This window comes from Prorops nasuta, unplaced genomic scaffold, assembly GCF_024137725.1.
Source record: "Prorops nasuta isolate Cenicafe-Biocafe unplaced genomic scaffold, Cenicafe_Pnas_1.2 PNAS00034, whole genome shotgun sequence".
Taxonomy (NCBI): domain Eukaryota; kingdom Metazoa; phylum Arthropoda; class Insecta; order Hymenoptera; family Bethylidae; genus Prorops; species Prorops nasuta.
In genome coordinates, this window is record NW_027116831.1 from 919,855 (window position 1) to 936,127 (window position 16,273).

Genomic DNA, 16,273 nt, shown 5'->3' on the forward strand with positions numbered 1-16,273 from the left:
CTTATTTTTAATTCCACAGCCATCAAAAATATTCTTCGTAATGTTGGAGTCGCTTTTTAAAGCTACAGCTGTTAAAATGATTAATGATTAGAAATACGCAAAGAAATATTTTATTTCATTAGGAAAAGACATACGAAATAAATATATATATATACGATTATAATTGATATTTTATTCTGTAAATTGAATTTCATAGAGAAAGCTTCCATTGCTCTATCAGGCCACTAAGCTTCAGAGTTAACAAATACGTTCCGTAGCGCAGATGGTAAGGCGCTTGCTTCCTACTTACGCGGGCTCGGGTTCGATTCCCGCAGACTCACGCAAACTTTTTTAATTTTTTTGTTCGTCATGATTTTTTTTTATTGCCATTAACCTACTAGATTAGATAATAAATTAAGAAAATAAAATATTTTTAACAATAATACGTAACATATGAGTCTTAAGACAATTGACCAATGTTACGTAATATCATCGCATTTCCTTATTTATTATAAAATTTAATAAGTTAACGGCTGCTTATAAATATTTTATCTTAATACATTCACATTTAGTGTATTCAGCTTTTATCATAGCTGACCGCGAAAAAGACATTTCTTAATTTCCTTCGGCTAGCTTGGCTTCTCTCGTTTAAACTCTTTGGCTAAACGAGCGAAGAAGGAACGCGAGAAAGAGAGGTCCGAGAAAAGTATACCGCTCTCTCTCGTACTCGAAATATACCGGAGCTATACGAAGGACACCGAAACATGCACGTACTGCAGTGATGGTATGCGTGCAAAGTTCGAAGAGTCAGTAGTGGGGTGCTCTCACGGACGATTCAATAGCTCTACGTGTTAGTGAGTCTATGGAGGCAGAGTGGGGAAGCATTTTAGACCCAGTCTGGCTTCACTGACCCATCGCACCCCAAACTTGCTCGACAGCCGCGTAGCAGCAGCAACCGCAGCAACTTTTGACGCCTCAACGGCAGCGCCTCCACTGGCCAGCAAACTAGCGCCTCCACTGGCGAACTCGACGGGTCGATCTTTGGTAAGTATCACCCAACCACCCACCGCCTTCCAAGAAGGGACTTCCCTTCTGCGGCATTCTCCTCCCTCCTAGGGGAGATTTCTCCGGGGACTTCCCGGGAGAAATTCAACCCTCTCCTTCCCCTACCACACTGCCTCCGAGGACTCTTTCGGACCCAGTGTTCCCTACCCTTGAATCCAGGGGCTCTCGCAAGAGTCGGGTAATGGGAAGGGGTAAACTCACCCTAGGGGTTGGGGTAGCTCGGAGCCACTAGAACTCGTGGAGAAGGATGCTGCGGGGTAAGGGGACTTCCCCTTCCCCAAACCACTTCTCCACCTTTGCTTCCTCCTGTGGCTGGGGATTTGTCTGGGGAATAACTCAGGGAGATTGTCCAGTCAGTGAGTTTATTGCTCCGTGTTCCTTTCTGGGGAATTTGGTTTCTAGGGTTCTTGGGAATCTTCTTCTGCAGAAATTCCCTGGAGCTTGACGGGAACAAATTCCCTAGGAAGCCGATAATTTAAGTACAGCGATTAATTTGTATATATTTTGTAAAGTCTGTACAATTTTTATTTATTGAATAAATCTCCTTTTTCCCGTTAAACTGTGTTTTGACAATTTTATTTCAAGAGCGAAAACCCTCCAATCTGACCACAGGTTCGGAGCCGACTTGGGACGCTGTTTCGCACAATTTTATATCAACAATATAATAAGTATAATTTTGTATTATTTTTTTTTTATTATTTAGCTAAGGGGCTTGGTTATATTAGTTCCGCTCGGTTTTCTGAAATAATCTCTAACGTCTCTTTTTTTTTGTTATTTTTGGTTTATAATTAGTTGCAGTAATATTTGAGGTAGGATTTGTTTGATTAGAGTGTAATTTACCTTTATGTAATTCAACAAAGTGTGCGTCATTTTCATCATTGTTTTGGGAGATAATTATACTATCTAATTCCTGCGGAGGGGTTTCATTAATAATCATTTCTTCTGAACAGTGAGTATTAGTATAATCGTTCCTATCATGGTAATTCTTTTCTTTAGTGGAAGTGCAAGGAACTTCTTCTTCATTGTATGTTATTTCATCTTCTTTTACTGCAAAATTATATGTTATTGAAGATTGCTTTGAATGATTCATTTTAGGTTTTTGTGACTTGAGATGGGGAAACTGTGAATTATTAGTTGAGTTATAATTATAATTAGTATCTGGGTAATCCAATGATTTGTCAGTAATTAAATCAGCATATGATACAATTTCAGCAAAATTGTGGGATTGTGTCTGTTTATTTTTTTTTTTTAAATCTATCCAGTTTGACAATAGGGATCCCGATTTTTTGGACCTTTGGGAAAAGTAGTTATCAACATCTATTTCATCCAGAAATTTATTACCTTGAATAAATTCTTTTGCATATTCTTTTGTACAGTTAATGTAAGCTTTAATCTTTTTTATGAGTTTTAGGTAGATATATATAGGACAGTTTATATCAAGACTATTGTGATTATCTTTAAAATTACCACACTTTGTTTCATTAGTACATTCCTCTCCACAGTTATCACCAGTACAGTTTTTGCATCTCTTGAATCCTTTGCATTGTAAAGAAGAGTGTCCAAATCTTCTACAATTGTAGCATTTTTTATTTTCTCTGTAAATGGTTTAACAACCAATTTAACATGGTAGAGGTAAATGGTAGAGGGAAGAGAATTAGTTAAAAATGTAATCTTAATGGTATTTGTGGGTATTTGTAATTCATTTACTTTATCCCAGCGATTTAGTCTTTCTGTCTTTAATATCTTTAAGTTAGGGTTTGCTATATTCAAGTCATAGCTAATTTCTTCAATTGTTAAGTCATTCATGACATTTCTGACAATACCTATCTTAGCTATTGCAAAGTAAGGTACGTATAAAAACCTGTCCTTATTGATTAGCCATTTCTCCTGTTCATCAATTATTTTGTTGGCTGAATTTTTAGAATCACATTTTAATTGTATTGTATGGTTATTGATCTTTTTGAGTGAGAATTTTTCACCGAATGAGGTTTGTAAAAGTTTTCCTATTTTCATTAGGTGAAGGTTACCTAATGAGTTTTCTGGATTTGTGCTTGTGAGATGAACCAAAAATGGCCCTGTATGAATGGGAAGATACCGATTTCTAGCTTGAGATATAGCATTTTCTATCATTTTACTTCTGTTTCTCTGAATATGGTCCATCCTTGTTTTTGTTGGATTATCCATCTCTTCGGATGAAGTACTCAGTGCAGGAGCAGACATGTTAGTATGTATTGTAGGAGCTATTTTATGGATATTGTATTAAGGAAGTGATTAATTGGATAATTCACTGACCTTTTTTTTAATTTGGTTTTGCTGGAGATATAAAGATTAGCCAAGCCTAGACTTTGTTAGTGAGATCCTAGTTGGTATAATCAGGCAATATTCAGATAAGTGAGTTGAGCACGTGTATTGTCGCCTCCTCCTAGGAGGTTAGCTGTATTTGTGATACTGTATTCTTGATTTGTCCAATTTTACTCAGATCTATCAAGTATTATTATAATATCAGATCACTATTATTTGAGTTGCAATCTTATATCTTTGATCACTTGCGCAAAATTACGGTTTGAGATTATTTCTATTCAACACTTCGGATGAACACGATACGTGACAATCAATGTGCTAGCATAAGATGATAAAGATAACTCTGCTCATTTATGGTCGCTCCGACCAGTGCTGGGATTCTGTAACTTCCCAGCGATGATTGTCGGTATCGCTAACTACCGATAGTTGTCGCTTGCAGTAACGAAAAGAGCGATTCTGTAACTTCAGTCTATATGGATTCAGTAACTAGTTATCGACAACTTTCGGTAATTGAATCGAGTTACCGAGAGATATCGCTAAGAACGATTCCGTAATACAAAGTTTTCGATAATTGTCGTTAAAAATGTCTCGGTCGCTACCGAATCCTATCGTTAACTTAACGACGACCGTGATAGGCGTCGGTAGAAGTTTATCGAGAAAGTAAATATAATAAATGTCACAAATATTTCTTAAATTAATATTTAGAAAGCACAAAAAAGTACTTACAATAAATTTTCTTTATAAATTAAGGCTTACAGTAAAAATCGTAGGAAATAAAATTTAATATTTTTCCAATTTTTATATTTAAAAATAACTATATATATTGTAACCTGGGTGTCACAAATAATCCGAAACACTAAAATATTGTCTGTGGAAACCACTTTATTCCACGAAATCTCAAGGAGGGGGCCTCCCGCGATGCTCACGCACACTTATTATACGCGTATACACTGTTTTTTCGGGTTCTCACTCGGGGAATGCGGGGAGGGAATTATTCGGGGGCGGACCAAAAAAGGGGGAAAGGGGTGAGCAGGGGTATACGAGGAAAGAACTTGAGGGAACACGGGGACAGGGAAAGCTCGAGGGAAAACACGGCAGCGACCACTCCGACCACGATCTCCAAACTCCACAAATCCCACGTCGGGACCACTTAATACTCCGAAGAAGGGGCCCGTATTTAAAAGACGAAGATCCTTTCAAAGTACGGCGACGACCCTTCTGTTTCTCTTACACAATAAATGAGAGAGAGCTCGGCGCGGCGAGCAGTCCTAACTATAGAACAGAAGTGGCCCGGTCCTTGGTTCTTCGTTCGTCCTGGGCCCCGGGTCCTTTTCCTAATTCCTAGGATTTCATTATTCGTCAGGGCAACAGCGCATGCTCTCGATCTATCAGTCAATTATCACCTATCAAATTGACTGGGATCCGCATTCGCACTGTTCCCTGGGTTTCGTAGCGTCTCGGCTATCCGTGTCGTCTGCTTCGTAGCTTGGTGAGGTCCGGGCGGGGCTCTGCGGTGCGGGGTCGGCGAGTAGTGGTCGGGGAGTCGGGCGGTCGGGGAAGCGGTAGCCGTGGCGCGGGGATAGCGCGGGCACGGGAGATCGCAGCTCGACGCGCTAGCGGCGCGGCGCGGTAGAGGAAAGGAATGGGTGGGGCGCTCAGCGGGGACTTGCGGTGAGGGGACGGTAGGAGCGTCGCGTAAACAGTCGCGCTCAGCGGGAAGGTTAGAGTGAGAGGGAATCATAGGCGTTTGGGCATGGGAGCGTAGAGGATAGGAGAACAACAGTTTTCAAGCTCATGTTGGAGCAGAGGAGACTTATGAGTACTAGTTTTAGCCTGAAATAAAATATTCTTAATTTCTATCATCCTATTTACACCTAATCCTACAAACATTCGCCCAATTCCCAATCATACCATTTCCTAAAAACATCTACTCTCCTTCCGTGGTCGACACTTACAATATTCCTACATCGGAAAACTACATCGTCGCTCCATGGAAGGTTCATCAGGCTACACACACACATACACATTCATACCGGGGGGATCGCAGGAGGCGCTAAGGGGGACAGGAGAAACTAAAAGACCTATGCATTTCTGTAACGTGTATTCTACCACGTTACAATATATATATATACAGAGGGTGTTCTAACCTTCGTACGCGAATTTAGGGGATGGGTTGCTAATAACTCTAATTCCTCAATTCCGGTTGAAACTTCTCTTTATTATCAATTTCGTACTCGCTATTATACAAGGTTCTCCTCACACGGTTCCGTTACCCTAACGCGATGTCCTAAATGTGGGCGCAGCCTAAGTTGTGTTATGTCCTGAATTGTGTAGTAAACTCAGGAACAGTTTTTGTTGTGGGCTCCAGTGTCCGCTGCCTACCAGCTGGTAGTAGTTGTAGGAAATTCGATGGAGGATTTTTGTATTTTGAGGGATAACACTTAGTTGAGCAGACTTCAATGATTTTTAATGGTTTTTATTTATTATCCGTAACAAATATAAGAGAGTCTTCCAAGGCTCTTCTGGTTGAAGGTACAATTAGCACTTGCTTAAAAGCTAAACGAATTAGTCGACGCCGGGTCCTGGATCGTGATCCAGGGAGATGGCTAAGCCAATCAAAACATTTTTAAAATGAATTTATCCTATCTTTGACCAATAAGAATTAAAGCATCTTAGAGTGAGTGGGAGGTAGAATTCTCTCACGGACTTACAGTCGCACGATGCAAGATGCAAACGTAGGCAAAGATAAGGTCCCGGCGACGGTGCCTGCAGATTCTGGTATATGGGATCACATTCAATTATCCTATTTCTTTTAATAAAATAATTTTAGTTTTTCGGAATTGATTCGTTAGGGACGTAACAGTTGTGTGAACGCGGCTGAATCCCCGATGACGTAGTAATTGACCTAGCGCTCGAGACACTAGTCGGCGTTGGCGAGGGTCCTCACCGAGTCGCGCGGCACTCCGCGCGCCACCGGTGGATTCTTGGGCTAACTACTACGCGGATGAGTCCCGATCCCCGCGCGTGCGCGTTCTGCGACGGCTATTCGCACTAAATTCCCGCGTACTCTACTACAACAACAACCCGGATTTTTTCGGGTCGGCACCTAAGGTCGCGAGTCCTCACGGAAATTATGCTAAGTCCGCGACCTTGAACCGACTCAAGGGAACGATCATGTCAACTGTCAATCTTAACGGCCTTATGTAATCGCGAACACTCGGTTAATTCGCGCCTCTATACAATATGCTTTTCGTTATAGTTCCGACGGAATGACCACTCCGCTACGTTGCCCGCTTACCCGTGACAGGTAAGCAGGGTCAGCGGTTCCCTATAAAACCGATCGGTTGTACGAGCCCTAAAGCCCTAGCACACCTCGGGACGTCACAAGACTTTCACACGAACGAATAATCGCCCTAATTTCAGCTTGCAAAGGGCTGGCTATCTTCTTTCGCTCTCTCTCTCTCTCTCTCTCTCTCTCTCTCCTCTGCTGCCCTTGGTTAGTGGTCCGAAGGGCTGAGGTGCCCCGTGGTCCGTTATGGGTTCACGGCTCCCTAGCAGCCGCTGCACTTTTCTATTCTTCTAGTGGCGGCTGTCAGTGGGGTCGCACTTATATCCGTGGCGGGCACTATTCGGCACTGTGTCCTCTAGGACCTCCAATCTACGTGTGTCGGGGCAGTCAGCGGAAGCAGGTAAAGCACTGCGCCTGTCCCGCCGCTGCCCCGCTACACCCATCGCCCAACACCAGGAAGCCGACTAGTTATCGATTTTCGATCAATAACTCATCGGTTGATAACTCCCTAGTTCGCACACGACCCGCCTATCTAGCGCTTGAGATTAGCACAGCGCTAGATGGCAGCTATTGTAACGCTGCGGAAACGCAACGTTACAATACATACTACTTGCCGGGACGGGCCAAAAAGTGTATAGTAGTAGATATTTTAAAATACAACTGTAACGAAGATTTAAATATACATAACACTATTTGGCCCCTCCTGGCAAGTAATATGTACCCCGAAAAAACACTTTCGTGTAAAAAAAAAGCGGCAAGTAATTTGGTCCTTTCTCTCCACAAAAATTAAAATCCCAATAAAGTACCATAAAAAAAAAATTACACAAAATAAATCTCAAACAAAATTTCCGGCAACACAAAAAATTGAAATCACTTAAATTCGACAACTAATTATTTGATCCCAAACAAAAATACCGGCAACACAAAGGATTCAAATCACTTATAAATTCGACAAGTAATCAAACGGTAATATAAAGCACCGAGGTCGCATAATTTAGGCAACTAAAAAATGTGAATAAATAATTAATTATTATATCATTTTTGTATATAATATTACTTGCCAGGAGGGGCCAAATAGTGTTATGTATATTTAAATCTTCGTTACAGTTGCATATTGAAATATCTACTACTCTACGCTTTTTGGCCCGTCCCAGAAAGTAAAATGTATACAAAAATGATATAATAATTAACTATTTATTCACATTTTTTAGTTGCCGAAATTATGCGACCTCAGTGCTTAATATTACCGTTTGATTACTTGTCGAATTTATAAGTGATTTCAATCCTTTGTGTTGCCGGTATTATTGTTTGGGATCAAACAATTATGTGCGAAAAAATGTCCCAAGAGAGCTCCGAACCTGTGGTCAGAAGGGAATGTCTTATTCTAGAATAAAAATCAAAGCCAAGGTACTAGGCAAAATGAGTTGTTTATTTAAATAAATAAAATATACAAAATTTACAATATATATTTACAAGAACCGCTAGACTAAAATTATCGACTTTCTACGGAATTTGTTCTCGTCAACTTCTAGGAAATTTCGGTAGACGAAGATTCCCAAGAACCCCAGAAACCAGAATTCCCCAGAAAGGAACGCGGACTTAGAAGCTCCCGGACTGGGCAATTCTCCCTGGGGTATTCCCTAGTAAAATCCCCAGCCACGGGAGGAAGCGAAATAGGAGAAGTGGTTTTAGGGAAGGGGAAGTCCCCTTACCCCTCAGCCTCCTTCTCCCAGAGCTATAGTGGCTCCGAGCAACCCCAACCCCTAGGGTGAATTCTACCCCTCCCGTTACCCGACTCTTTCGAGAGCCCTGGACTTGAGGGTCGGAACACTGGGTCCGAGGTAGTCCTCGGAGGCAGTGTGGAGGGGAAGGAGAGGGTTAACTTTTCCCGGGCATTCCCCGGAGAAATCTCCCTTAGGAGGGAGGATATTGCCGCAGAGGGGTAGTCCCCTCTAGGTAGGCAGTGGGTGGTTGGGTGATACTTACCAAAGTAGTCGACCCGTAGAGCTCGCCGGTGGAGGCTCTCGTTTTGCTGGCCTGGTGGAGGCGTCAAAAAATGCCGTGAAGGCGACAAAACTGCTGCTGTTACGGCTGCTACGCTGCTGTTGCGGCAAGTTTGGGGTGCGATGGGTCCTTATCAAGGACCCATCTATATAATTCCGCGGCACGAAACTTGCCAGCGATAGAGCTGCTCGTGGCGCTGGTCACCTATAGTGGTCAGGCGCGCAAGCTGTGTCGCGGCCGCGACGCGCCAGGGCCTGTAGACGCGCAAGCGCGCCGCGGTGCGAGATAGAGAGAGACAGGTGGAGCGGCTACCCGCTGTTGGTCTAGCCGTCCCTTTTGAACGCAATAGAGACAGGGAGATATAGCAAAAATTTGGAATCTACTTCTCAGCATTGTTGCTCCTCCCGATCTCGAACAAACTCCCCCCGTTGACGCGATGGCGTCAAGACAAGGAAGAAGAAAGTTAACTCAGTTTAAAACAAATTTATTTACAAAAAAAAAATAAAAAATAAAAAGATATAAAACAGATAGGGACAAGACGACTATTGTTTTGGCTTCACTTGGAGCTTGGCGGAGTGAAGCTCCAGAGCGGGGGACCACCTCAGGGTGATTTTGCCCTGGGGGGCCCAGGCCTTCCAGCGCCTCAGTTTGAGGGCCGTGTAGAGGGGCACCTCTATTATTTGCCCGAATGCCCTTACGATGATTTTTTGCGCATTGCGCTCGAGCTCCCTGGCGCTGGGATCGTCTAAGACTTTCCCAGCCCAGTTCGCCGAGGCAATGCGCTTCTGGGCGGCAACCACGGGCCTCCGACGTCGTGGGTTCGCCGGCGGTTTCAGTGGCGGTGGTGGTGGTGGCGTCTCGTGTTGCCCCGCCGGGAGAATGTGGCCGAAGAGCCGTCGAAATTCATTTTCCTCCCAGGGGGCATGCAATTCGAGGACATCGTCCCCCTCGTCCTCATATCCTACACCCAGGAGGTGGGCCCACGGATAATCCGCCATGATCAATCTCGTTGCACCAAAAAAGGTAAATGATGAGTACGAAGACTCAGTAAGTATTTTTGGAGTTTTGGAAGAAAAGACATGGCGGAGATCATAAGTGTTCCTGAAGGTTTGGAACAGGAAACAGGACGACCTGAAGAGTCCCAGGACGCCCGAGAGAGGAGGTGGTAACCTGAAGAGTCCCAGGAAACCAGGAAACAGAATAGACAACCTGAAGAGTCCCAGGAAGCCAAGAAGGAGAAAGTTAAGCGACCTGACGAGTCCCAGGAAGCTTGAGAAGGAGAGATGACAACCTGAAGAGTCCCAGGATGCCGTAAGGCAGGGTAAAGATAGACCCTGATACGACCCGAAAGCATGGGCTAAGAAGGGAGTTTACAAAGTTGAGAGAGACTCCGTTGAATCTCTTTTCTCGCGGTTTTAAGTATAGCTACGCGAGCTGCCCCATCCACCCCAGGGACTAGTTTGAGAATCCGCCCCAAGGTCCACATGCGCGGGGGGTTGTTGGGTACTTTGATCAGGACCAAATCTCCTTCACCAAATTCCGAGTTCGTGTTCTGCCATTTTGGCCTATTCTGCAACGTGTGGAGGTATTCAGAAGACCACTTCTTCCAGAATGTTTCGGTGATTCTAATCACGTTTTGTCAACGGTTTAATGACGATTCGCGTAAATCCAATGTGGAAATTTCCGGGGGAGAATTTAACGCCCGACCTGACAAGAAATGCCCCGGAGTGAGTACGTCCAACGACTCAGGATCATCATGTAACCGCGAAATAGGCCGTGAGTTGAGGCAGGCCTCAATCTTGGTCAGCAGTGTGGTCATTTCCTCGAAATTAGGCACGAAAACTCCGATGGAGCGCTTCAGGTGGTGCTTCATACTTTTTACAGCACTTTCCCAAAGACCACCCCAGTGGGGTGTAGCGACCGGGATGAATTTCCATTCGATTTCGCTGAGGGAATCCGTTGTCTGAGTGCGGGCGGCTTCTAGAGCGCATTGGTAGGCGCGTTTGAGTTCTGCGTCCGCTCCTTGAAAGTTAAGGCCGTTGTCGGAGTACATAAAGGCGGGTTTTCCACGACGAGAGATAAACCGGGACAGCTTGGCGAGGAAGGCCTCGGTATCCAGTCGAGAGACGAGTTCCAAGTGAACAGCACGGGTAGATAGACATACAAATACTGCCACGTAGCATTTTATGGATTTTGCATTACGACCGTGATGTAATTTCACCAGAAAGGGCCCGGCATAGTCTACTCCGGTGTGTTCAAAAGTAAAACTGCGAGAAACCCGAGCGGCAGGAAGTGAACCCATGAGTTGGCTACCGTGTTTAGCGCGTTTGCGAACACACGTGATGCATTTGTGAACGCATGACTTTACTAGATTTCGCGCATTCATGACCCAAAACTTTTGTCGCAACGTGGACAAAGTCAATTGGAGTCCCCCGTGAAGTGTATCTAGATGAGTTTGCCTAATGAGTGTGGCAGTTGTGTGGCAATCCGGTAGAATAATGGGGTGTTTCATTTGTTCAGGAATTTCGGCGTTCCGAAGCCGCCCCCCTATTCTTAAGACTCCTTGTGAATCAATGACCGGTTGTAAGGAAAGAAGCTTTGACCGCGACGGTATACGTGACGCATGATTCAAGGCTGAAAGCTCGGCTGCGAAGTGTGTCCGTTGAACAACCTGTACTATAGCGACTATAGAATCGCGAATCTCTGAAGCGGACAGGAGGGAGTCCTCCCATGGGCCGGTTTTCCTGGTCCGCTGGACAAATCGAAGAACATAGGCCATAACTCGGACCAGTTTAGACCAAGACGAAAACTTATCAAAAAACCAACACTTAGTTGTGTCTAGTTGAGCGGTTAACGCTACCTTTCGACTTTCTTCCGCGGTTTCAAAGACCTGAACAGGATTTGCGGTGTGCTCACGGAGAAAAGCAGGCCCATGCCACCAAAGTGAGTCCTCTGATAACTGTTGATCACTGGTTCCTCTTGAGCACAAGTCTGTAGGATTCAACTTAGTGGGTACATAATGGCAGCTGGCTTCAGGTAAATGCGTTTGAACATACGAAAAGCGATTGGCCACAAACGTCTTCCATTGGACGGGTTGCTTTGCTATCCAAGCTAACGCGACCTGTGAATCCGAGTAACACCGAATCGCATCACAATTTCCGAACAAGCTTGCTTTGACGTGAACCAACAACTTGACTAGAAGTGCGGCTGCAACCAACTACAACCGAGGTATTGAAGTGGTCTTAATCGGCGCGACCTTTGTTTTGGACATTACTAAATGTACCGAAAGATGACCGTTTTCGTCCGTGAGACGTTCGTAAGCGACTGCACCGTAGACCAGCTCTGAGGCGTCGCAGAATCCGATTAATTCGCGTTTTCTAGTAGTAAGGGATTGTCCAGTCCACCGTGGAATACTCAAAGCCTGTAAGTCGCAGAGCTGCTCATAGCACTTGAGCCACTTGGACTGAATAGGCTCAGGAATCTCTTCATCCCAAGAGAGTTTGAGTAACCAGGTGGATTGCATTAACTGCTTTAAAGTGATGATTATGGGAGAGATCCATCCCAATGGATCAAAGATCTTAGCATTCTCTGATAAGAGGATGCGTTTGGTTAGTACACCAATAGATGAAGGAGAAACACGGAAGCGAAAGCTATCATTCCCGTGATCCTAATATATGCCCAAGACTTTACTTGACCCAGCAGGATCCTCAAAGAAAGAGTGCGGCTCGGTAGGTTCAAGCGGGGAAGTCCCCGGTTGATTGAATGCCTATTTGCTCAAGGAGAAGCCCCCTTTCGCTAGTAGAGCGATGAGTTGTTCCCTGACCGAACTGAGTTGTTTTAAGTCATGAGCCCCGAAGAGTATATCATCTACGTATGTAGAATTTAACAAAACATCCTGCGCGAGAGGGAAGTCAGCCCCGTCCGTGGAAGCTAATTCGCGCAAAACTCGCGAGGATAAAAAAGGTGCCGGTCCCGTACCTTAGGTCACCGTGTTGAGTTCCGAAGCCTGAAGCTCACCGGAATCAGTCTTCCATAAAATGTTCTGATACTTGCGGTCCTCAAAAAGCACAAGAATCTGTCGAAACATTTTAACAATGTCCGTCACGCCAACATATCGAAAGGCACGCCAATTCATTAGGATCCGCGTGATGTCCTGCTGGAGCTTAGGTCCAATGAATAACGTGTCGTTAAGCGATACGCCCGTAGATGTTTTAGAAGATGCGTTGAATACAACGCGAATCTTTGTCTTCTGGTTCTCGATCTTAAAAACTGCATGATGAGGCAGGAAGACGCGAAAATCAGAGTTCATAGGAACAGGAGACATATGTCCTAACAATTGATACTCCTGTAAGAATTGAGAATAGCTTTAAGCTTGTTCTGGAGAGGTTTCCAATCGCCGAAGTATTCGTGTTAAGGTTTTCTCTGCTACCCGAGAGGAAGAACCTAAGCTGTGCTTTTCGATGTCGGATCGAAAAGGTAAAGCAACGACAAAACGACCTGAGGGGGTGCGTGATACCGTATTCACAAAATGTTGTTCACAGAGGGAGTCCTCTGTGGACATGGGTTTGACTTCCGGAACTTCTTCCAGTTCCCAGAAGTCGCGAAGAGTTTTTTCCAACTCAAAGCAATGATGCACCGTGACAGTATGAGAGTGACCCGTCTTGGGTACGACCCCAGCTACGATCCACCCGAAAATAGTCCGCTGGGCAAGCAACGTATGATCAGGAGAATGCATGTACGGACCTTCCATCAATGCTGCAAGATAGTCTGCGCCAATAAGCACGTCAATTGGAGCCCTGGTTGACGCGAAGTTATCGGCCAGATCAATTTCGTTGAGTGCTGGAAACGATGACGGAGAATAAGTCGGAGGCATATATTGAGTAATCCTTGGTAGGATCAATGCAGTTATGTCCAACGAAACACCGTGTCGTAATAGAGAATGAAGCGTAATCTGTACCTCTGCGCGAACGTTTTGAGCCGAATTCAGAGAGACGCCATGAATGGTCGCGTTGACACGTTTTCGTGATACCCGTAGTTGCTGAGCTAGATTTTCCGAGATAAAGGAAGTTTCTGAACCCGTGTCCACTAAACCGCGGACTATAATACGAGAACCGCCATGAGCGTCAGTTCTGGCAGAGAAAGTGGCCAATAGAACTGATCGAGTGTCGGAATCACTGAGATGTGTTGTAGCATTCGAGCTAGAGGGTTCTGGCTCGGAAGAGGAATTGACCGCGGGGGTAGTCCCCCGTGCCTTGCTCCCCCCGGTGCCAGATTTGTCAAAATGTAATAAAGTATGATGCATTTTACTACATTTCCTGCATCGTGACGAAGAAGAGCAATTGGAGCAACTATGCCCGGGCCTCAGACAGTTGATGCAAAGATTCTGTGAAAATGCGAACTTTGAACGGGCCTGAGGGGTCAATGCAAGGTAGTCCTTGCACTGATACAAGAAATGGTTACTACCACAGTGAGCGCAACCGGTACTATTCACGCTAGTAGCGTGTGACTTCAAGGATCTCCCTGATTCCTTTTTGGAAGTTTTAGGTTTGTTACCTAATGATTGCAAAGAGTTAATGTGACGCGTTAGAAACTCCGAAAATTGAAGAAAGGTGGGATAATCCTTGCTGCTTCCCAGATACATCTCCCAGGCCAAGCGGAGGGTGTCATCCAGTTTGTTCTTCAGTGAATGAACAATGATGGGATCCCATTGATCGACGCCGTAACCCATAGTTTTGAGGGCGTTGAGCGCAACCGTGACCGAGTCCCTAACTTCCTTGAGAACTTTAAAATTGTCACCCCGAAGCGTGGGTACTTGCGAGATCTGGTCCAAGAACGTATCCGTGATCATTCGTCTGTCAGTATACCTAGCTACTAGAGTGTCCCATGCTATCTCATAGTTCTCGGAGGTGATCGCTAAAGATTTAATAACCGTAGCCGCTTCACCTTGCAAGCAAGATTTTAGATAGTGGAACTTGTCTCGCCCGGAGACATATGCCTTTTCATGAACAATGGAACTGAAGGTTTCATAAAAGTTGTTCCATTCTAAATAATCCCCGGAAAACTTCGGCAAATCGATAATTGGAAGCCTAATGTGGTTTATTTCGCCTGAAGGCGCCGTGGGACCTGATGCTGGCATCACCTGATTGGAGCGAAGTTCATCTAAATGTCCTAGGATGTATTCTTCCGCGTCACTATGGGCATCAAGGGCCGCTTCATACCAGCTTTCGGTTACGTAATCCATTTTAGCTAATTCAGCCGGTTTAGTATGAGTAGTGATCTTAACGTGAGTTTTATGCAACACCTTAAGCCACTTCTCGACGGCCGCAAGCCTATCCTCCAAGAAAGGGAGGGTGAAGTTGCGTACTCCACGTTTCTTAATGTTAACGACCAACCGAACGAATTCATCCCGAATCATGGGCACGTAATTGATCGCTTCTAGTAATTCCCCTGAGCTAGGCGTAGTCATCTTGAATCTCTATTCCAGAACAAACCACAATCTTAACCCAGTCAGAATCTCCAACTTAAAAACACTGATGCACTTCGAACGTTTTTTGCCGGATATCCGGCTCGAAGGACCATAAATTTGTGCGAAACAGTGCCCCAAGTTGGCTCCGAACCTGTGGTCAGAAAGGAAGGTCTTATTCTAGAATAAAATTCAAGGCAGAGGTAATAGGTAAAAGTGTTCTTTATTCAAATAAATAAAAAATATACAAACGTTTACAAAGTAATTTTATGTACAAGAAAAACCGCGATATTTACAATGGCGAAGGCCTAGGGAATTCGCTGCCGTTAAATTCTGGGGAATTTCTTTTCGCAGAAGATTCCCCAGAACCCCAAGACTCAAAATTCCCCAGGAGGGAGCGCGGACTTAGAAACTCCCGGACTGGACAATTTTTCCTAGGGTATTCCCTAGTAAAATCCCCAGCCACGGGAGGAAGCGAAGTAGGAGAGGTGGATTTGGGGAAGGGGAAGTCCCCTTACCCCTCAGCCCCCTTCTCCCAGAGCTATGGTGGCTCCGAGCCACCCCAACCCCTAGGGTGAATCTACCCCTCCCACTACCCGACTCGTCGAGAGCCCTGGATTTGAGGGTCGGAACACTGGGTCCGAGGTAGTCCTCGGAGGCAGTGTGGAGGGGAAGGAGAGGGTGGACTTCTCCCGGGCAGTCCCCGGAGAAATTTCCCTTAGGAGGGAGGAAATGCCGCAGAGGGGTAGTCCCCTCTTGGTTGGCAGTGGGTGGTGGGTGATACTTACCAAAGTATGTACCCGTAGAGTTCGCCGGTGGAGGCGCTCTTTTGAAGGCCGTGGAGGCGCTGCCGTTGAGGCGTCAAAAATAAGCCTAGAAGGCGTCAAAACCTGCTGCTGTTGCTGCTGCTACGCTGCTGTCGAGCAAGTGTTGGGGTGCGATGGGTCCTTATCAAGGACCCATCTATATAATTACGCGACACTAATCTTGCCAGCGAGAGAGCTGCCGCGGGCGCTGGCCACCTAGTGGCCAAGCGCGCAAGTAGTGTCGCTTCGCGGCCGCGACGCGCCAGGGCCAGAAGACGCGCAAGCGCGCCGCGGAGAGAGAGACAGATAGAGCGGCTAGACGCTGTCGGTCTAGCCGTCTATTGTGAGCGCAATAGAGATGGGAGA

General features: G+C 45.3%; 1 protein-coding gene across 1 annotated transcript; it reads right to left on the reverse strand.

The window, feature by feature from the left end:
• Positions 1–9,995: 9,995 nt before the first annotated feature.
• Positions 9,996–13,940, reverse strand: LOC136783604 (uncharacterized). Its single transcript, XM_066743861.1, has 8 exons — positions 13,209–13,940; positions 12,656–12,983; positions 12,462–12,568; positions 12,329–12,404; positions 11,922–12,226; positions 11,609–11,855; positions 10,381–11,509; positions 9,996–10,263 (listed from the first exon to the last, which is right to left on the reverse strand). The coding sequence occupies exons 1-8, from the start codon at positions 13,938–13,940 to the stop codon at positions 9,996–9,998; spliced, it is 3,192 nt and encodes a 1,063-aa protein (XP_066599958.1).
• Positions 13,941–16,273: the final 2,333 nt, after the last annotated feature.